We start from the raw sequence: 23,233 nt of genomic DNA on the forward strand, positions 1-23,233 counted from the left end.
GCGTTGTATGGAAAATTATCAAGAAGAAGCAATCAGCTGTTGGGATAACAACTGGTATTGAATTCGCCTTGGTTTTGGCAAAACGAATTCAGCTCGATTCGCCGCGCTGAAGAATGTCAAAAAAAATCGTTCTGATTTCGCTCAACTGACAACTTGTTGTACCAAGTCGTTGTATTGAAAATAATCATAAAGAAGCAGACATCTGTTGGGTTAAGAACACCTGGTACTAAATTCGCCTGGGAAGTTGTAAGCACAAAATATAGCAAGTGTAATATTAGACGACAGCCGGTTCAAGGTATAGCAATGCATAGATATTAACCACTGCGAGGACTGTTGTTCCAGTATAGCGGATTCAAGGGGTTGTGTGGCGCCGATCCCGACCTTCTAACGGAAGAAGATTAGATGGCCTAGAAGATTCAACGTTGCCATATCTAATCGTTCCCGAGTCTCGCTAGCACACGATTAAGCTCTCTAAAGTCTTTGGGGAGCGTTTTTACACTTACACCATCCGTCGCGTCCTCACTAAGCAGGGCAACGTATTGCTACATAATATATTGCGTCTTTGGCGTTGCTCCACTTCTTCATTTGCTTAATCATCGAATCAGTTGACCTAAAGCTCGTCATCAAATGTGACCACAACTGGGATATGTGCAGAGTGGCGATGTACTTCTCGAAACGTTGTTTCTCCCCTTCTAGATTCAGTAAGTGTGGGTTTTTAAATTTGCACTTTCACTAATTTTGCTTTGTCTATTCGGGAGTTAATCTATTAAGCCGTTCCGCTCAAGGTAGGAAGAGCTTTCTTTCATCCACGTTCTTCGTGTTGTTGTTTTTGTAGCAATAAGGACACTCCCCGAAGGCCTTGGGGAGTGTTATCGATGTTGATGGTCCTTCGGCCGATGCAGATCCGGTACGTTCCAGTACCAATCCCGAAAATCTCAGGAAGGATTTGTTATGACCACATGCGACATTCAAGGCCATACCGTCCTCCCACCCCCTAGATACATGAGGAGTTCGGGGTCGCCAGAGCCTCGGCTGTTAATGAAACAGGATTTGCCACGGGTAGGTGATGCTCTGGCGACCCCAAGTTCATCATGTATCTAGGGGTGGTATGGCGAAATGGCCTAGAAGGTTTCATGTGGTCATACCAAATCGTTCCCGAGATGGTCGGGCTAGTACTTTAATAGTGCTTCTTACCGGAACGTACCGGATCTGCATCCGGCAAAGGACCATCAACATCGATAACACTCTCAGGGCCTTCGGGGAGTGTCCTTATCGCTACAACCACAACAACCATTCCCCACTTTTTGGTATAAGCTGTTCCGCTTACCTCTCCAATTTCAATTTCTGTAGATACAACCCAAAGTTGCGTGCAGTTTGTTACTCTTGGAATTAATAAAGTGTCGTTTAGTGCATCTGACCAGAGCAAGCGTCTAGCCAGTTGGGCCATCCGCCGCTTAGAAAAACATAAAGACTCTGTTAAGAAAAAATCAAAAACTGACTTACCTCAAGCATTAGCCTCCGTGGCCCAACCGAGTGTACTTGTTTTTGCATACCAATCTAAAACCTACACAAACCTTAAGGTCATTATAACGCAGTTTATTCATGAAATACCCATTTAAAGCCATAGGTTACTGCTACGATGTTTTCAAATACATAATTTTTGTTTCATTAGAAGCTTTACATTTGAAAGTTTTGATTGCATGATGATGGATTAAAGCTCCAAATGGATGAAGACAAACTTAGCGGTGTTAAATCAGTCGGAGAACTTTTGCTGGGATTCGTAAATATGTCAGTTGTTTCTTTTGGCGTCGAATTAATGGACAACGTAGAACGAGCTACACTGCCAGGAGTTATAGTTGGATCGTCTTCTATACTTTTGAGATGAGCGCCCTTAAACATTAACAAAAACCAAATATTTGTATGTATATATATATTTAAAAAGTAATAACTTTTTATTAAGTTACAAACCTGCCATGGTTTTCCTGGTTCAAACTCTGGGACTAAATCAGTGTAAGTCACAGCAGGTATATGTTGTGCAAGAGACCAGTCTTTATTCTCAGTTTCAGTGGATGAGTCCGGCCAACCGTCACCTCCCAATCCTCGTGCAGTCGACGACCAAGTACTAGAATATATTAGAGTATCAATACTTAGTACGTGTGTAGTAGTGTGTATGTACTTAAAGTCAGAGTAAGCAAACAAACAACATCAAATATTTCTGCTCTAGTATATATAAAGCAAAGCACAAAAAAACTGCAAATTAAAGCGAAGTGTTGGCATTTGCTGATCATTTAAAAATGTGTGGGCATGTTTTGCTTCTCATCTTCAGAAAGACGAATTATAGCTATTTATCTAACTATAATAATATGCTCAGTTTCTTTCATTATGTCAACCTTAACCTTTTAAACCCGTTTCATTTTCCATAACCGAAACCGTTATTTGGATACGTGATAGAACGAAGGCGAAACTGTTTTAGGTGATGTTTGTCAAATCTTTTTCCGAGGGTTTTTTTTTCAAATATTTGGCGTAGTGAATATCTAGTGAGTCTGGTCGATGGTAAATTTACCAAGCCTGAGCCACACTGATGAAGTGCAATCAGCCGATTCAGGGTGGGCCTCAATCTTTCGCACAATACTGAAGGCTAATTAAGCGATAGTTGGCGAATTTTGTAGGATTCCTCTTCCTGTTGATTGGGCAAAGAACACACAAAGAAAGAATCCAATCGTCAGGCATGCACTCGTAAGACCGATTTTTTTAGTAAATTTACGGACATTAATCCTGGTGGTGCGTAGCCGCTTAAGCTTCTCGCACTCACGCCTTTCTGCCTCTGATTTTTCCTTCCTGTAGAGGCGCTTGTTGTTGTTGTTGTTGTTGTTGTTGTAGCGATAAGGTTGCTCCCCGAAGGCTTTGGGGAGTGTTATCGATGTGATGGTCCTTTGCCGGATAAAGATCCGGTACGCTCCGGTACCACAGCACCATTAAGGTGCTAGCCCGACCATCTCGGGAACGATTTATGTGGCCACATTAAACCTTCAGGCCATTCCCCCCTCCCCACCCCCAAGTTCCATGAGGAGCTTGTGGTCGCCAGAGCCTCGTCTGTTTGTGAAACAGGATTCGCCGCGGATAGGCGAGTTTGACAATTGGGTTCGGAGAAGCTAAATATTGCGCTGGCAACCTGAAGGGTAGCGTTAAACAACCCCTTGAATCTGGTATTTTAGTCGCCTCTTACGACAGGCATACCTACCGCGGGTATATTCTGATCCCCTAACCCGCTGGGGCTGTAGAAGCGCCTCGCTTCACTTTTCAACTCGCGGTCGTTCGCACACTCTTCTTGCAGCAATTTCGGAATCATTTCGAATTTTCTGGATGTTTTTTTTTTTTGTGTTATGCCGTATTGAACCAAATCTACTTTTTGAAGCATAACACACGCAAATAACTATTAGCTCCTATATATTTTAAAAGTTGTGTTTTAAAATTTTTAAAGTCAAATTATACAACAGGTTTTATAAAGGGTCAAAAAAATATTCTTCACAGAAAATAAAAGCGATAAATTACACAGATGCACATACAAATCGCGAATATCGAAATGCAACATATGTAGGTCTTCCGGCCAAAGAGTTTTTATTCATAAATAAAGAGTAAAAAAACTCTTTTGTTCGGCCCTAACCTTAAAAAATTTAAATTATTTGCGATTAAGCTATGCCAGTGGTGTATATTGCAACGATTTTCGCCATCCCTTGTCAAATTAGGTTTCGAGACAAACCGGTTTGTGTCATCATTAGTGTCGATTTTCGGAAAATCAACAAAACAAACTATTCCAGTGGGTTCGGATTCAGCGTGTTGAAGTACAAACTTGTTCTGCACATTTTTTGTTTTTTTTTTTTGTGTACATGTGAAATTTATTACATTTAATTTTTTCGAAGATCTGCTTTTGACCCTTATAATACTTGTTATATAGGCTGAAAATGAAAATAATGTGTTTAGTTTAAATAAAAAATGAAGGCACAATACCCAGAATAATAAGATTTATTTGCCGTATAGTTTTATAGCATCATTTGGGATCATTTGGTTTTCAAAATCAACTTGCGTTCTTTTCGATACTTTTTAAGGACATTTTCGAAATTGATTTCTTATCATGATTACTTTGAAAGGATTTTGACGTTGTTTTAGGGATGGTGGCATGATTATAGAAGAATATTTCGCAACTGCTTTTGAATAATTTCTAAGATTTTTCCCAATAATTGTATAATTCAAGTTCGGCATTCTTTGGCAAGGTTCTTTATAAATCACTTCAATATAATACATCTTTGGTGGACTGTTTTGGGGATATTCAGGTATTATTCCAGGAATTTCCAGTAATGGTTCTTTGTTACTCACGGGAAACATTTTAAAAGTTTGTGTAATCACTAGAAAATGTTTAGACATATCTTTGTTTCTTTGCATACTCTGCGCAAAATAAACACAGGGTAACATTTTCAGAAAAGAAAACGCCATTAGTAATAGAAAGCATAGCTATTATCAAGATTGAAATTTGTATAAAAACATACCCATCATTTTGAAGACCCAAAAGTCCCATTGTATTTGAAGGAGTATTTGATAGATTTTGTTTAGTGGTGGCACCTGGTGCCCGAGAGAAATCTGTGCTGTCAGACGTTAAATCCTTTTCTGGAAGTTTCCAATGATTTATAAGTTTTGACTGTGAAGTAGGAGCGCCTGGATAACCACTGGGCTGTAATTTTTTAACACATACGAATATTAGATTAAAAGCTCTGACACATAAAAAAAATACATTTACCTTGGTTAAGTTCATTTCTGAGAAATTGCTCTGTAAAGCATTAATTGCATCATGCTGTCCTCTCATATAATCTAAGTTACTTAAATTGTTGGCATGTGATGCAGGATGCTGTTGCTGCATATTTTGTGGCATAGGCTGCTGCTGCTGTTGCTGGTGTTGTTGTTGTTGTTGCTTTTGCTTCATGAACGCTTGTTGTGCATTTATTTGTGTTTGTAAATTTTGAATTTGTTGCTTATATTTGGAAATGGCATAATTTATCTGAGCATTAGTATTGGCATTGTTACCACCACGAACCAAAGACTGTTGTGCTGCTTGCAGATGCTATAATAAGTTTTTTGAATTACATTAAATTCTACAGTATAAATACTTTTTCATTTTACCTTTATATTAGTTAATAATTGAGATAAAAGTACAAGCATTGATGATGACAAAGGCTCTGATAAAATTTGGCTAGACAAATATCCACTTTGTACAGCTAATTGAATTTGCTGTACAAGAAGGCGTAGCTGCTGTGCAGATGGCTGTTGATTGTTGCTATTAGTAGCTGCATTAACAGCTGCTGTAACACTATTGCCGTCAAGTCCCTGACCAAATGCTAACGCTGCAGGATTCATATTCTGATGCCCGCTTGTCATATTGTGTTGTTGTGTTGGATTCAGATACTTTTGCACTGGGTTTGGTGGTTGCATGGAATTGAGCGCTGCTAGATTAGAGTTATTACTGCTCGCGCCAACAGTGTTACCACTTATATGTTGATTCATAATATTCTGGAAATGTTACACAATAATAGAGCAATCAAACACAAGCTACGTTTATTAATATAAGCAATTTATATACCGGAGGGAATGGCATATTGGTGGCCTGATTGCCAGTTGGCGGGTAGCGTCCCGGAAAGCTGCCACTAGGATTAGTATGCTCACTAAAGGAACCTAGCGTTTTGTCTTCACGTCTTCTCCAGTCCATAGACATTGCATTAGCACGTAATAATTCCGCTGCCTCTTCGATGTTCATATTAGTATTAATTAGTGCGCGTTCAACCTCTTCCTTTTTAAAGCCATATTCAACAAGAATTCGATACTGTTTACTTTGTTTGATTAGATCGGTGTTTAGGTTACCCAAACCAACATTAATATTATTCATTTTTTGTGGCGCCTTGTTCATAATACCACTGTGACCACTCCAGTCGGTTGATAAGTCAGGTGGGCAATCATTTGAGGAACCTGTTGTACCCCAACCGCTTGCAATGCCACCAGGCATTTTATTTTGATTTTTATTCCATGAAACGGAGGGATCGTTCCAAGAGTTTGCAGCACCACCAGCACTACCACCCATTTGGCCAATATTTGTATTGGGTTTATCATCCAACATCCAATTAATGCCAGCATTATGGTTGATTTCATCACCCCAAGAAGCAGCAGTAGTGTTTCGTGCACTGACATTTGGATTATTTGCATGTGCCCACATATTATTATCAGGTTTATGTTGATTAACCCCAGCAATACCAGCGCCAACTGCCGAACCGCCAAGCCTTCCCTGAGGAACACCAACACCACTAAGAGGATTGTTCGTATTGCTACCAACGACTGGCGCACTTAGTACACCACCTTGACTACCCAAATTGTTACCAGAGACATTACCGAGTCCTACACCCGGGTTTGTAGTATTTTGACTGCCCAACATGTTGCGTGTCAAATTTCTATTCATTGGATCTGTAATATCTTGCCAATGAGATGCATTACCACCAGATACACCACGAGATTGTTGTCCCCACAATGATGTGCCATCATCATAGTTCGTTATATTGCGTCGTTGTGCAGGTGGAGATGGTTCACCCCATCCAGATACTTTTCCTACCAACGAACTAATGTCTTTTGATCCGCCAGCGACCGCAGATGCACCCCAATGAGCATTCGCATTACCGCTTACACCACCAGTATTCATATTGTTAACACCACCGGGTCCCATACCAGTAACACCACCTGTGTTAACTACAGCACTGGCAGACATGCCGGTACCTGGTCCCATTATTTTATTCATAGTTGGCATTTGGTTATGTGCAATGTTATGATGTTGTCCCCACATTTCTGACTGACCATTTAAGCGTCCAGAAATGCCACGAGGATCACCACGTATTGTATCACGCGGATCTAAGAGCCGCAAATCACGTTTTTCACCCGCTGACGTTCCACGCAATGGATCGCGCAATGGATCACGCGTGTCCATACCACGCATATTTATTGTACCACTATTTAGATCACGTGTATCACCCCAATTACTTCCAACAACAGAACTACTTCCTGCCGCAGTATTAACATTACCAGGTAAATTTACTCCAGCACCGCCTACAGCACCAGCTTGAATATACATACATACATACGTCATATGTATATTATTCATATATATATAAGCATTTAGCAGAATTTTCAATACCCACCTACTGCAGAAACACCACCCAGATTAACATTTGATGATCCAGTAGCATTACCAGCAGCGCTAACGCCAACGCCCACGCCCACAGCACTTTGACCCCATTGTGGCGCATTGCCGGAACTACTGGCGCTTACACCCGCCGATGTAACACCAGTCGCACCAGCTACACCTGCAGCTGGGGGATTATTAGTTGATGTAGTCCACACACTACTACTGGTTGCACCATCATCATCTTCACCCCATGTTCCACCTAAATTCGATGATGGTGTATGGCCCCAAGGAGTTTTTTGTACTGGTTGAGTTGGCGGTTGTCCGCCATTGCGCAAATTGAGTTCCCATAATTCAGTACCATTATTGATTGTAACAGGCGTCCACATTGGTCCACCAGCTGGATCCTTGTTAGTGGGCTCCGGTGAGCTTGGCACATCCCAATTGGTGTCCTGTTTAACGTGCTGGCACCCCCAACCATCCTGGGAAAATAGTACCTCACGCATATTATTTAATTGCTCTAGTTGATTATTTGCAGCTGCTGCCGATGTTCCACCACCAACTAATCCAGCACTACTTTGTATTGCTAGTGCTACCATCATTGATAATCAAGGTAGTACTACCAGTGGCACTCGGTGCAACTTCCACCACTATTTAACTTATAATACTAGTTATATTGTAATTACTGGTTCATCCGTCGCTAGTGTTGCATTGTCCAGGCTAAAAATAAAAAACAAAAAAAAAAATAAAAATACCACCAATTATGATGTGTAAAAGTATAAAAAAACACCAACAAAAAGTTCCCAATTCGCAATTGGAATATGTATAATAAAAATTTTTTCAATTCACCACGGCCTCCATTTTCTAGATATACACTGCACACTTGTTTTGCTTTTATTACAAATTGCACTTACTTTGTAATTTATAAACATTTAGAGATTATAAACACAATTTAAAACACAAAATGGATATTTGAGAAAAATTTTTCTTTTGGAAAAAATTTTGCTGGCGACTAGGTATGTGTGTAATCCGTACAATAATCAATATATCGATATTTAATATCGATGTTGAGAATTGTGTTGTGATATCGATCAATTAAGGTGGAGTAAAAACTGAAAGTATGGTGCTGAGAAGGCATTTAACTGTGAAGAGGTTCCTGTATACGCGAACATGCGAGATATGGCCAAATTAAACTTCTTTAACCCTAACGCCATAGTCGTACCCATATCCATATCCATGACCATCTCCAATGTGATCGATTAATGGTGCCTTAACCTACAAACCGTGAACATTTCATACAACTGAAGAAAAAGCAAAAAATTACAAAAATATTCCACAAAAAATAAGCCTCTTAGTCATAAAAGCTATTAAGTTCACCAACTCAAATATTTTTAGATTATGGATATGGCAAGAAACCAAAAACCAATTGGTTGGCTATGGTATGGTTATAGCGTTAGCGTTATGGTATGGAAACATTAATCGATTACATTGATTTCCATAAGGTAGGTTCGATCAGCTGTTTTATCTGGTTATGGTTATATGGATATAAGTCACCATTAATTGGCCCTTAAGGTAGATTCGATCAGCTGTTTTATCTGCTTATGGTTAATCGATTACATTGATTTCCATCAGGTAGGTTCGAGCAGCTGTTTTATCTGGTTATGGTTATATTGGCGGCCACCGTGGTGTGATGGTAGTGTGCTCCGCCTACCACACCGTATGCCCTGGGTTCGCACTCCGGGCAAAGCAACATCAAAATTTTAGAAATAAGGTTTTTAAATTAGAAGAGAATTTTTCTAAGCGGGGTCGCCCCTCGGCAGTGTTTGGCAAGCGCTCCGGGTGTATTTCTGCCATGAAAAGCTCTCAGTGAAAACTCATCTGCCTTGCAGATGCCGTTCGGAATCGGCATAAAACATGTAGGTCCCGTCCGGCCAATTCTTAGGGAAAATCAAGAGGAGCATGACGCAAATTGGAAGAGAAGCTCGGCCTTAGATCTCTTCGGAGGTTATCGCGCCTTACATTTATTTATTTTTTTTTGGTTAAATGGTTATACCAATATAAGCCATTAATTGGCCCTTAAGGTAGATTCGATCAGCTGTTTTATCTGGTTATGGTTTTATGGTTATAAGTCACCATTAATTAGCCCTATAGTGAAGTGAAAGCAGCTTTCCTACACTTATGCACATAGTCTCGTTGAAAAAGTTGGAGAAATGATAATTTTTTCCACCTGGGACGAATTTTACCTAACTAAGGACAATTATTTCGGTTTTGTTATTATAATCGTTATTTTTTCTTCACCACCCAAACAGGCAATGCGAAGCAAAAAATGCCAGTCAATACTTCTGTAACTCTCCATCACTTGTTGTCAAAAGTGACTTTCTCTTGGGTTTCTACCTTCGACATAAACATACACAATAAGAATAATATGTTAAAGAAGTCGCATGATGGAGAGTGACCTTTTCTAAAGCCCCTTTCGGCTGCGAATTGCTTGGAGAGGGAAATTCTCTAACTATTTTCCTACAGCTCTCTCATTGCTATCGTATTTTTTTACATCTATCGCCATACAAACCCTGATGCGAAAATTGTTGCTAAGTTTTTACATGTGGATGGAACCCTGTGTGCGATAACAAGTAGAAAGACCCCGGTGGTTAATCAACACAGTTTGGGGATCGCTCTGCTTACGGATTGGCCGAAGCACACTCAGATTGATTTTGATAAAAATTCATTGGTTTTTAAAAAGCAGATCCGCCATATTTAATCTTAAAAGAGTATCTGAAATGATTTTAAACCTTCAGCTCACTTTTGACAACTAATTCACCACAGGAAATCTTGCAAGGTTGAACGTTTTCGGTCTTGGGAAGCAACTGGCGGGTGTTTCTTCGACATTTACGTTCACGTTTGTGGAGTAGCTCATGGTTTGTAGATACTCATTAATGAATCAAAAAATATCGATAACTTTTAAACAGTACATACATACAATACCGGTGAAACTCTTATCACTATGGGTCGAAACTAAGGAGATGTGGCAATAGCAATGGCAACTGTGATAAAGAAGTAGGCTTAAAAAAACGGATGACAATATTGTGTGGCACGAATGAAAGGAAATAAGAAAATCGAAGAAAATGGAAGGGTGGAAGGGTCCCGGCTGTCGGTCAGCGTTGCCAGAAGAAGTGGGGAAAAAGTTTTTTTTAATTTTCAATACAAAAGGCTCTCTCAGCACGAACACAGTCGTCAAGGGAAAACATTTTGAATGCACTTATTTTTTTACGTCAAATTACCGAGGAACATTTTTTTCGCAGGATTCGCTGAACGTGTTTCTGTAGCTACCTGAAATTTTGAAGTGTTGGTTATTATTTCAAATTCTTCCTCTAATGTCTGGTTTTGCAGTACGAGTTTAAACTCCAGTTAAAGTTGACTGGAGTTAAACCCTGCCACTTCGGCCAATTAAGCTGAGATGAGCAGCAAAGTTTGTTGTTATCGAACAGATTTCCGGGGTTAAACTCTAGTTTAACTGGAGTTTAAACTTCTACTTCGAAAATCTCAAGAGTTGTTTCGAAACAGTGGCTCAACTCGAGAATCATATCGTACTCAGCAAAAGAGGAAATTTTTTATAAAGCAAACAATGTTATTACTTAAGTTGATTAATTAAGAACTTCCGATTCTTTAACTAGACTCAAATCTAAGGTTCCATACTACAGTTTTTTCACGAAAATAAAATGAAATATATATAATTTAAAAAATAAATAAATGTGTCACTCTAACCTCCGAAGAGATTTTAGACAGAGCTTCTCTTACAATTTGCGTCGTGCTCCTTTTAATTTTTTCTACAAATTGGCCGGACGAGACCTATTTGTTTTATGCTGACTCCGAACGGCATCTGCATGGCAGATGACTTTTCACTGAGAGCTTTTCATTGCAGAAATACAAACGGAATGCTTGCGAAACACTGCCGAGGGGCAACACCGCTTAGAAAATTTGGGTTCTAATTGAAACACCTTGTTTCTAAAATTTTGATGTTGCTTTGCCCGGGGCGTGAACCAAGGATCTTCGGTGTGGTAGGCGGAGCACGCTACCATCACACCACGGCGGCCGCATATATAATTTATTTTTGGTTCCTTACGCTTCATCACTGCTATCAATTAGGTGTTTATTTCTCACAATAAATAGGTATTTGCTTTGGTGGTACCACCTTGGAGATTTTTTTCAACTTCACCTCAACTCGATATCCAATGTAAGATATCAACGGGAGAAACTTGTTGAATATTCATTTGAGAACTGTACATTTCTCAATTAGGGATATTAATTGGAAAATATTAATGACGTTGGAGATAAAATCGAAAACTCTTAATTTTACAAAATTTCTCAAAGGTTGGATAGTGATAGGAGAATGAAGTTGGATATCAACAATAGAACAAGAACTATAGAATAAGAACTATATATATAAATTTCGCTGGAGAATTTTTTTCCATGTTTGTTGGGTAAACAAAATCCAGCTGTTGCCGTATCTACAAATTATCTAGATAATAAAAAAGCCAATGTTGCCGCACAAAAAGCATGCTCAGTAGTTTAACTGGAGTTTAAATTTGACTAGAGTTTAAGCAAACTTAGTTTAAGCTTAGCTTAACCAGCTACTGAAAAAACGGGCCTTAGTATACAATCCTCGTGTTCCAATGCGCAGTGATCCAGATACCGATAAAAATTTAACTACAAATGCAACAACAAATTTAATCACATTATTGTTGCATTTGCATGTTAAATTTCTATTTGCATCTGGCTCACTCTTCATTGGAACACGCCGAATATTTCACGAAATTAAAATTTAAATTACTAAATTTTTTATCGCTCTGGTATCACATATGTTGACAAAACCAATTAAAATTCACCACACATTCCATTCAATTTGACATTTCTACGCAATTGCAAATACAAATTTGAATCCTAATTGTCAGTCTTTGTTTTGTCTTGGAGTGGTGAAGTTGAAGTGTTAAGTTGCGGATTGTCCAGCCGAGTGGATAAAGAAAGAAAGGAAATAAAACAAAAAAAAATTAAATAGAAATTTGTGCCGGGACGCGTCCGTCTTTTGATTAAAATTTATACTAATAAAACAGAGCAAATTGCTGAAATAAGCATAAATTTCAACATTTGTATAGGTAAAAGTCTGGAGTATATGTGAATGTGTAATTTTTATAAGAGCAAATTGGAAAAAGTTTGTGTATATGCGAAACGCAAAATAAGCAAAACGACAATTACGAATTCGATGCGAAATATATTTTTGAATATCTGTAAAGTGAATTAATAATTCTGCTTAGTTTAGTAGCTATAAAACAATTTATTGGTGGTTGTGAAAATATTTTTGTTTTTTTTTTGCGTACGTGAGTTAAATCGCGAGTTCATCGGTCCACCGAATTCGGTAATTCCTTATTAATAAAAACCTATATACATACTTAACTACTACACAAATTTAACTTCGTTTTTACTTGATGCATATCAAGAAGCACAAAAAATAAGCCAGACAGCATTTTGCGAGATACACAACAAAGGCGCTGCATACAATGTGCATGCATGGATGTGCATGTATTTAGTGCTCGTAGTTCGTTTGGCTACTCTATCTGGTTGTGTGTTGGTATATGCAACGGCCGGCGTTTGCCCATGCATACATCCATATGCACAATGATGGGAAGAGAATACAGATATTTCACTCTAGGGAATACTACTTGTTATGTATCTATGGAGTATATGGATTTATGTATCTTTGAAGTATTTTCTTCTTATTAGATTACGTACTCGCTTAACAACACTAGAAATTTTCAGCACGGAAGTACTGCTACTCTTCTTTCAAATGAAATACGGTTAATATTTTAAAATTTTTTTGTTGCAATGAACGTTGTGCAAGTAAAATTAAAAAATAATTTGTATGTTATCGCGTTTGAAAAAGTTGTATGGCTATAATTTGATTTCAAGGAATTTAGTATTCGACTCTTTAAGCAGCAGCCTTGTTGATAGTTTTCTCTAGAATACGAGGCAGACTTGAGGTTACCTATAAACACGACAACGACATGTGGGTAGTCGTTGCGCTAGACCTACCAAAAGCTTTTAATACGGTAAACCATGGCACGTTACTGCTACACCTGGAATGGTCTAGATCGATGAGCTTTGCAACAGAATAAACGGCTACCTGCTTGATCTCTCCAGTTTTTTCGCCTCGCGAAACCTGGCATCACCGACTAAATCCTCCGCGACCTTATTTACAACATGGACGTCCCGATGTCGACCATTTTGAACATCCACGTCGATGGCACTACGCTACCGACTGTCCTACACCCCAAAATCTTTGGTGTGACGTTTGATCAGGATCTACATTTTGGTGAGCATGCAGCCGCAATTGTACCAAAAATCCATAGCCGTAAAAAAATCCTCAAATCTCTTTCTGGCAGTACTTGGGGAAAAGACAAAGAAGCGCTCATTACCACTTACAAAGCAATTGGCCAGCCGATTGCATGCTACGCGTCCCCTATATGGTCGCCAAGCCTAAACTCTACTAACTAAACTACTCACTAGAAGAAGTCACAGGCCTGACAAAATACTGCTCTCAGAAGCGCCACGGATTGTCTTCTTATGTTCCCAGAACACCATCTACATAATGAGTCGAGAATACTCCCCACCAGGGAGAGAAATGAGATTCTAACCAAACAGGTCCTGTTGAATACCCAGAAACCTGGGTTTCCCAACAGACATCTGATTGATGAGCCAACACCGCCCAGGGGCTTAAGGAGTCATCTCTGTAAGCATTATGAGGAAATACGGCACCTGAGAACTCAGCCGTATGAAGCGAAAAAACACAAGCAGGTCCTCTGTGAACTCCACAAACAGGCGTCGGACCTTTATGCCAGGATTTGCTCGGTGAATCCAGTACTCAAAGAACAGTACCGAAAACTTGCGGAACAGGAACGTACACTCCCCAGGGAAACGCGAGTCCCTCTAGCTCAACTTCGATCTGGACACTGTTACAGGTTAAACTCTTACCTATCCAGAATCAACCCCGACATACAAAATATATGCACTGCTTGCAATTTGTCCACACATTACGCCAACCATCTCTTTAATTGTAACGCGGAACCAACGCCTCTAACACCGCTCTCATTATGGTCCACCCCTGTTGAAACAGCAAGTTTCCTTGGACTCCCGTTAGAGGATATTGATGACAATTTGTGACCGGTCGCGCCTATTGGATGAGGCGAAGCACTGCTACAACAATACCAACAACTGAAGTATAGTACCACGGAGAAATTTTGAATTGTTAAGTTATACCATACTATATCGAGCTCGCAGGTGTTTAAAGCTGAGCCCGTTTTACGTGCTATGATCAGTGATTGAAAACCTTTCTCAAACGAGAACTATCCAACCCTCAAACTATTTTTAAACATGTAATTATAATAAGTTATGCCGTTGTTGTGGGGGCACAATAGACCAATGGTCGCAGTGCGATCCTCAATTAATTATCTAATTATGCCGTTGTTGTTGTAGCGATAAGGACACTCTGTTGTGCGCTACACAATCTCTTGAATAAATTTGGTGTTTTAGTCACCTCTTACGACAGGCATACCTGCCACGGGCATATTCTAAGGCCCCTAACCCTCTGGGGTATACGCTTTTTGTTCTTACTTTACATACGTTATTAATCCGATCCACCATTTCAGAGCAATTGTGATTTAAAATCACACGGAACACGAATCGTAAAACGTAATACGAGCCCAGGAGACGCGCCTTACTCTGGCACAACTTTGATCTGGAGGTTGTAAAAGGTTAAAGTAAAAAAGGTACTTATCCAGAATCAACTAAGCCATACGCAGTGTATGTATGCTTTTTACATGACACCAAATATACTTTCAATTACAATGTGGAACAAACGCCTCTAACACTCATCTGTCTTAGGTATAACTCTGTTGAAACTGGCAATTTCTCGTTAGAGTATCAATGATAACTTGTAAGTGACCGCACCTATTTGATAGGGCGAAGCACTGCTACAAGAAGGAAAATAAGCTACGAAATAAGCAGTCTGAGCATAAAAACCACAACTTCTCTGCGGTGAAACTAACACTGGCAAAAAAACGAAAGTTCTATACCAAAACATATACTTGATTTTCAGAAGGGTTTCTATACACCCAAAGCTCGATCTATAAAGTTATATTCTGTTTAAATAGGTCTCATTTAGTTCTATACGGCTTGTACTCCACTGCTTCGAAATATGGATTTTGAAATATCTGCTGAATCTGTATTAACTAAGCTTTTAATTTCCCACCATCCCAATATATTTCCGTTCATTATGCAACACTTGTCAATACACAAATTGAAGACAAAATTCGAAATTAATTTTGCATGTCAAAACTAAAAAAATGCCATTGGAAATTGTGTTAAAAATTATCAGTGAGATAAAAAAAAATAATTTGAGCAAAAAAACTTTAATTGGTTATTAAAAAATTGGCTAAACATATAGATTAATAATAAAGCCAGCAACTATATAAATTTTCAACGAAAGCGATCCACCTCTCCTAATTCAGATTCCGAACCTTTTTATTTTTAATTTAACCTGAACTCATCTCACTCTTCTTATTTCAACACATTAAATGGGCACATGTTTATTGTACTGGCTTCCAGTTTCAACAACCGTCCAAATAAACGACAACATCATCATCGAGCACAACGCATAAGCAAAACTTACGTCCAAAAAGTGCACATTAACTTAGCCGAGTCATTTTAGTGGCATATAAACCGTAAAAACTTTATAACCCCACATTTTTATAAACGCTAAATTTTGGATCTGTTCAACGAATTAAAAGAGCAACTTTCAAGTTGCCCCGAGAAGACACGCGCACTCTGTCGCACTGTTCAGACGACAGTGTGGGGTGCTGTTGTATCCTCATTGAACGTAGCACTTGGTGGTGGTGGAGGCGGTGGGGCAGTTACATCATCATCGACGGATAGCAGTGGCGGCACCGGTGGCCGTTCCGGACCAGGACCCGGTGGTGGTGGTGGTGCGGCGGGCGTTAGTCGCTTAGCATCTATAATGGGTGCCGTCAGTTCGCGTCACATTAATACCAATGATGTGCTGGTAGAGGAAGGCGGCAGTGGTGGTAGCGGCCGTGGCGGACATCATGGCAGCGGCGGCAGTCACGATCATAATCATGGCAATGGTCAATATTCAATTACACATAAGAATGGTATAACCACAGCAAGTGGTGGTTTTCTACAAAAACAAGATTTACATTATGACATCGGCTCAAGTTCACAATATCATCATGTACGTCAACCGAGCGTACGTAGCCGCAGTCAACAGCCGATGCCCACCGCAGATGAATTGGATCGAAGATTCGCAAAAGTTTTGGTGAGTAACTTTTCAATGTTGATTAATGTTCTAAGTAGCTTATAAGAAAAAAAAAAAATATATGTATGTTTTTATGAAAAGATATGCATACTAGAGCTTACGATTTCTCGAACATGTTCGAAAAGAGATTTCTCGAGTGTCGCCTCGTGAGATTCTCGAATCTCGAAATACTCGTACGGCTCGCACTTCTCGACATTCAACTTAATCGATTCATTATTGGCTGTTTTATATAGAGCTTACGATTTCTTCTGGAGCACAAGCCAAAATGTTGGCAAAACCACAAGTAAAAAACCCCGAAATGTATAGAATATTGCCAATGCAGTGACTGAGTTGAAAGTCGAGAAGATCGCGAGTATTACGAGTAATTCGAGAATCTCGCGAGCCTTACGAATAATTCGAGATTCGAGTCTCGCGAGCCTTACGAGTAATTCGAGATTCGAGAATCTCGCGGAAAGACGTGTTCTTGATGTCTCGTTAAAAAATAAAATATTGCGAACAAAATTATATGTATAATAACTATGTTTTGAGTTAAATGTCATTGAAGCAATATAATCAACAAAAAAGTCAAAAGTAAAAAAAAACCAAGTGTATAAATACAGTCTATACAGATTAAGTAAGAATGTCGAGAAGCTCGCGAGATTTACGAGTACTTCGAGACACGACAATCTCGCGAAGCGGTACAACATCCGCATTTCTGCGATTCAAGAGACTAAACTCACAGCAAGATCTGCATTGCAGACCTGTTTTGGGTATAATGTCCACAGAAAAGATCGCGAGAGCGGAAATGGAAGCGGCCTCGCGTTTACCGTACACCACACTGTGCAATATCATATATTTGATCCCGACATCGACCGCAGGGACAGTGTCTTAGAACGTCAAGGATTATCTGTCCGGTCAGGCGATGCAAATCTTGAAATCATCAACATCTACATCCCTCCTGTCACCTGTTGCCCCAGTGGATACCGCCCTGATATCAGCGGCGTACTCACTGGAAACAATCGCATTATCTTAGGCGATTTCAATGCCCATCACGATCTTTGGCATTCAAACTTGCGGGTGGACAGTAGGGGTGAGATGTTAGCGGATCAAATAGAAGAAACGACGTTCTGCACTATAAACGGAGACGTCCCCACACGTATGGTAGGAAGCTGTTCGCCGGATATTTCAATCGTGAGCGCAGAACTCGTAAACTGCGTCAACTGGCAGCCGATGGTAACATTGGCATCCGACCACCTGCCTATACTTATTTCACTCGAGCGTCCCGCCGACTTCATCGTAGCAGAAAAATGCACTTTAATTAACTTTAAAAAAGGAAAGTGTGACGAATACAAATCCTTTACAGACAGCCGCTTTGCTGCCCTCCCTATCCAAACTGATGCCCGCAAAGGGGAGCGTGCTTTCCGCAAGGTCATTGAATCCGCCTCAGCTCGTTTCATTCCAGCCGGCAGAATTCCCGAAATTCTGCCCACTTCCCGGGGGAGGGCGCAAGTTTAGCGAGAGAACATGACTTTATAAAACAGCTCGATCCCGGCGACCCGGGATATAAACCAACTCATCAGATTGCTTGTGGATGAACACAAGCGGGCGAAATGGGAGGAGCACCTAAGCGGTTGTAACCTCTCTGCCGTTGTAGGTAAACTTTGGTCCACTGTACAGTCCCTATCGAATCCGTCTAGGCACAATGACAAAGTTTCCATCGCCTTTGGCGACAAAGTGCTGTCGGATGCGAAAAAATGCGCGAGCGCTTTCTGCCGGCAATACATAATGCATTCTACGGTCGAAAAAAATAGACGGAGGGCCAACAGACACGCACGTAAACATAAGTTCAGCGCCACCAATTACCATCACCGCCAACGGGGTTGAGGATGCCATCGGTCATGCTAAACCATCCAAAACAGGGGGCCCAGACGGCATAGCCATGCCGATGCTTAAAAGCCTAGGGAAAGAGGGTTTCAAATATTTAGCACATGTCTTCAACCTGTCTCTTTCCACCTTTGTCATACCCGAAAAATGGAAAATGGCCAAGGTGGTACCGCTACTAAAGCCTGGGAAACCAGCTTACATAGGAGAGCCATATCGCCCGATATCTCTCCTATCGCCAGTAGCCAAGACGCTTGAAGCCATTTTTCTCCCCCACTTCAAAGCAAATTTGCAGCTAGCCTGTCATCAGCATGGCTTTAGAAAACTCCATAGCACCACCACCGCGCTGAATGCCATTAGCACCCAGATAAATTGTGGTTTAAATCAGAAGCCCCACCATAGAACAGTACTCGTAGCGCTAGACCTATCAAAAGCTTTTGATACGGTCAACCATGGCACGTTACTGCAAGACTTGGAAGGGTCTACCGTTCCCCCATGTCTTAAAAGGTGGACCGCAAATTATCTGGGTGGTCGGCAGGCATCGGTGCAATTCAGAAACGAAATATCAAAGCCAAGAAGAATTAAACAAGGGGTGCCTCAGGGTGGTGTCCTATCCCCACTTTTGTTTAATTTTTACATATCAAAACTACCTTCGCTACCAGAAGGAGTTACTACTATCGTTTCTTACGCCGATGACTGCACAATAATGGCCACAGGCCCGGGCCCAAAGATCGATGAGCTTTGCAACAAAATAAACGGCTACCCCCTGATCCTCGCGAAACCTGGCATCTCCGACTAAATGATCCGCGACCCTATTTACAACCTGGACGTCCCAAATGTCGACCATTTTGAACATCCACGTCGAAGGCGCTACGCTACCGACTGTCCTACACCCCAAAATCTTGGGTGTGACGTTTGATCAGGATCTACATTTTGGTGAGCACGCAGCCGCAATTGTTCCGAAAATCCAGAGCCGTAATAAAATCCTCAAATCCCTTGTTGGCAGTACTTGCGGAAAAGACAAAGAAATGCTCTATACCACATAGAAAGCAATTGGCCAACCGTTTGGGTGCTACGCGTCCCCTATATGGTCGCCAAGCCTAAAAACTACCCACTGGAAGGAGCTACAGGCCTGCCAAAATACTGCGCTCAGAACCGCCACGGGCTGTCTTCTTATGTCCCCAGAACAGCATTTACATAATAAGACGAGAATACTACCCATCAGGGAGAGAAATGAGATGCTAACCAAACAGTTCCTGTTGAATACCCAGAAACCTGGGCATCCCAACAGACATCTGATTGATGAGCCAGCACCGCCTAGGAACTTAAGGAGTCATCTCCGTAAGCATTTTGAGGAAATACGGCACCTGATAACTCAGCCGTATGAAGCAAAAAAAACATAAGCAGGTCGTTGGTGAACTCCACAAACAGGCGTCGGACCTTTATGCCGGGAATTTCCCGGTGAATCCAGTACTCGGGGAACAGTACCCAAAACTTGCGGAAGAGGAACGCATACTCCCCAGGGAAACGCGAGTCACTCTGGCTCAACTTCGTTCTGGATACTCTAACAGTTTAAACTCTTACATATCCAGAATCAACCCCGACATACAAAATGTATGCCCCGCTTGCAATGTGTCCCCACATGACACCAACCTCTCTTTAATTGTAATGTGGAACCAACGCCTCTAACACCCCTTTATTATGGTCCACCCCTGTCGAAACAGCAAGTTTCCTTGGACTCCCTGTAAGAGGATATTGATGACAATTTGTGACCGGTCGCAGCTATTAGGTTAGGTTAGGTTGCAAGGGCTGAGCTGAACACTATGGTAACAGCTCACTACTTAGGCCAACATTGGGCCCATTGTAATACCCTATACGGTCTCAAAAGAGGACCCCTACCCTGCCTAAAGCGGGTCAAACCACCTCGTGGAAATTATAAATTTTGCCAGAGCCTTTACTTCATAGCAAGAGACCTCAGCGAGGTCATGTAGAAAAGGTTTACCAAGGATAGCCATCCTACGCCTACTAAGCGCTGGACAGTGACAGAGAAGGTGCTGGACGCTCTCTTCCTCTTCTGTACATCTGCAGCTGCGACAATAGTCGAAGGTCGTTACCCCCATTCTAGCACCATGCGTGCCTATTAAGCAATGCCCTATTAGAACCCTTATCAGGGACGATAGAACTGATTTGTTTAAAATCAGAAGCGCTTCTGTGCGCCCCTTGTCATATGAGGGCCAGGTTTGCCTGGATGTGTCAGCTATTAGGTGGGGCGAAACATTGCTACAACAACAACAGAATCTCGCGAGAAGTTGAGTTCTCGCTTTCTCGGGTCTCAAAAATCTCGCTTGTGTTCGAGAAGAAATCGTAAGCTCTGAGGTACATATGTGCTCCCGGTATGCATTAGAGTCTACACCGACTACTTCCTTGTGATTAGATTCAAAATATTTACGAACTTGTAAATATGACAAATAAGCCGAGCAAGACTTAAGATTTATTTGTGATGATTGCATGACTTATGTTTGCAATGTTGATGAGGCTTTAAGGGAAATCTTGGCTATTTCAGAGGTAAACAAAGTAAATTTGAAAGAGCAAAAAAGCGAAATTGAAAAAATGTTGAGTGAGCATAAAAGGGAAATAAGCGCTTCCATAACTCACAACGAAAGAGAGATGAAAATAATAGTAGAAAAAATCTATAAGGTGAACTCAGAAAAACTAGAGTTAATGAAAAAAATAGAATGCTTGTGCTTAGAAAATAAGGATAAACTAAGTAAAGTTAGTATACCGAACGAGGCGTTCACTAAGCAAAAGGATGAAATTATTAATGAAGTTAAAAAGGTTGCTAATATCCCTAATGAGGCATTTAATAAACAGAAAGAGGAAATTATAAAAGAGGTTAAGAAGGCTGCAAATCAGAATAAAGGTTTTGACGGTGGAAATGTTTCTACATATGCCACTGTTACAAAAGGCATCCCTCCAATTGTTATTAAGCCCAAAGTGAAACAAGCCATTGAGAAAACAAAAACGGATTTAAACAAAATAGATCCATCCCATTTAAATATAGGAAGGGTACAAAACAAAAATAATGGGCACGATAATTATAAGCGCTAATACCGCAGGCGATAAGGATAAAATTAGAGATACGCTAACAGAAAAGTTGGATAAAAATGTGTATAATATAACTGCCAATTGCACTCTGAAACAAAGATGTAGTAAATGTCTGGGAGAACATGGGGCAGAAAACTGCAAGGAGAGTGTGGCGCGCACAACATGAAATACATGTACCTAATCCCGCAGAATGTATACAGCTTATCTTAGGTATATTACATACGCTTTAATGCAACACTGTATTATATTAGCTTTACTCTATATGCTCTCACATACAAATTTACATAAATACTGAATACCAACTCTCTTGGAATATCCCTGTTAAATCAGGCCACCACATAACACAAACATACATACATTATACCTAACTGTAATTACATATAGATAGTAAGAAGGAATGTGAATAAAGAGTTAGTCTATTTTGACTACGGAATATAGCGGTCGATTTTCTATACCTATAGCACCTAGTGACGTCAGTATCGACAGCTGCCGCCCAAACCACAAGAGCATGCCCATTAATAAATGTGGTCATTGCGTAGATGCCAATAATCAGTTAGGTTTTAAGCTCAATATAGACCATAACATAATGAGCCATGACTGCCCAGCTTATCAAAGGAAGCTTAAACTGGAAAGACAACGAGTTGGTTTTTAGCAACCAAGACGTACAGGCCCAGTAATAAATGTTTTTGATTTGAAATGTGTCTACTTGAATATTTGTAGTTTGTTAGCAAATAAAGCAGAGCTCGAAAAAATGATAGAAGAAGTGGATCCGGACATTGTTTTATGCTCAGAAACACGTATAACTTCAGATATTCTTGATTCTGAAATTAATATTGCACCGTATACATTAATTCGCTGCGACTCTCATAGTAGACATACGGGAGGGGTCGTTTTATTACTGAAAAAGGAAATCAAGTACAAAGTGGACATTAAGTGGCAAATAGGTGTGTTGTACCATTCCCCAAGTTCTAGTGACAGTGAATTTTTAAATCACGTAGAGAGTATTTTATCAGAAGTATTAGAATCAGGTACGAATTCCCTTCTAGTTGGAGATTTCAATATAAACTTAAATATTAACTCTTCGAGTAGCTACAAACTGAATGAAATTTGTGCACGTAGCGCAATGAAACAAAAAATAAATTTCAATACAAGAGTCGTGGAAACTTCTCAAACAAAAATAGATTTATTATATGCAAACGCTGATATACTGTCTTGTGTAAATCTTGAAGACCACAGAATATCCGATCACGAAACTATTTCATTTGCTATAAAAGTAAGTAATTCAAACCCGTTACGAAGAGTCATTTCATCAACATCCTGGGAGAATTATTCGGCCGATAACTTGACGACTCTACTGAGGAATTGCGATCTCAGTTTAATAAGAAGCATGAATGTCAACGACATGGTCAACTATATAAATACTTGTTTACTAGATTGTATGGGAGTACTAACGTTTGAAAAAAAAACAGTACGGTAAAGTTAAGAAATAAATGGTATGACCAAGAATTGACAGAATTGAATAAACTAAAATACCGATTGCACTCACAAGCTAGAGCAACGGGTGACTATACCGAATATAACATGGTCGCGAAGTACTACAAAAAACTAATCAAATTTAAAAAGATTAAATACATGGAGAATAATAGCCGTGTTTTTTAACACGCGCGTATACGTTT

At 40.2% G+C, this 23,233-nt stretch overlaps 2 protein-coding genes across 10 annotated transcripts in view; one reads left to right on the forward strand and one right to left on the reverse strand.

The window, feature by feature from the left end:
- Positions 1-1,575: 1,575 nt before the first annotated feature.
- gw (trinucleotide repeat containing adaptor protein gawky) lies at positions 1,576-8,252 on the reverse strand. Its single transcript, XM_067792298.1, has 8 exons — positions 8,125-8,252; positions 7,227-7,930; positions 5,630-7,146; positions 5,173-5,559; positions 4,793-5,113; positions 4,545-4,726; positions 1,969-2,122; positions 1,576-1,890 (listed from the first exon to the last, which is right to left on the reverse strand). The coding sequence occupies exons 2-8, from the start codon at positions 7,810-7,812 to the stop codon at positions 1,678-1,680; spliced, it is 3,360 nt and encodes a 1,119-aa protein (XP_067648399.1). The 5' UTR covers positions 7,813-7,930; positions 8,125-8,252; the 3' UTR covers positions 1,576-1,677.
- Positions 8,253-12,168: 3,916 nt separating this feature from the next.
- The window catches only part of Frl (formin-like protein), a 208,245-nt gene continuing 197,180 nt past the window's right edge, over positions 12,169-23,233 (forward strand). For 5 of the 9 annotated variants that reach the window (XR_010953490.1, XM_067787702.1, XM_067787708.1 and 2 more), the window contains exons 1-2: positions 12,169-12,620; positions 15,866-16,592. Coding sequence is in view for 8 of the 9 variants with exons in the window: in XM_067787702.1 (XP_067643803.1) it covers positions 16,275-16,592 (318 nt within the window). In the remaining variant the exon portion in view is untranslated. Of the gene's footprint in view, positions 12,621-14,907; positions 15,028-15,768; positions 16,593-23,233 lie in introns of all 9 variants that reach the window. The other 4 variants (XM_067787703.1, XM_067787706.1, XM_067787704.1 and 1 more) reach the window with 4 other exon arrangements.

The sequence above is a fragment of the Eurosta solidaginis genome, chromosome 5 (genome assembly GCF_040869045.1).
Source record: "Eurosta solidaginis isolate ZX-2024a chromosome 5, ASM4086904v1, whole genome shotgun sequence".
Taxonomy (NCBI): domain Eukaryota; kingdom Metazoa; phylum Arthropoda; class Insecta; order Diptera; family Tephritidae; genus Eurosta; species Eurosta solidaginis.

What these genes read in the sequence shown, in the direction of transcription:
- gw (XM_067792298.1), bottom strand. Translation starts at nt 7,812, where the DNA reads ATGATGGTAGCACTAGCAATACAAAGTAGTGCTGGATTAGTTGGTGGT. An exon ending in CCAATATGCCATTCCCTCCG is followed by an intron (nt 5,560 to 5,629) that starts GTATATAAATTG and finishes TAACATTTCCAG; the next exon opens with AATATTATGAATCAACATAT. An exon ending in AATTATTAACTAATATAAAG is followed by an intron (nt 5,114 to 5,172) that starts GTAAAATGAAAA and finishes AACTTATTATAG; the next exon opens with CATCTGCAAGCAGCACAACA.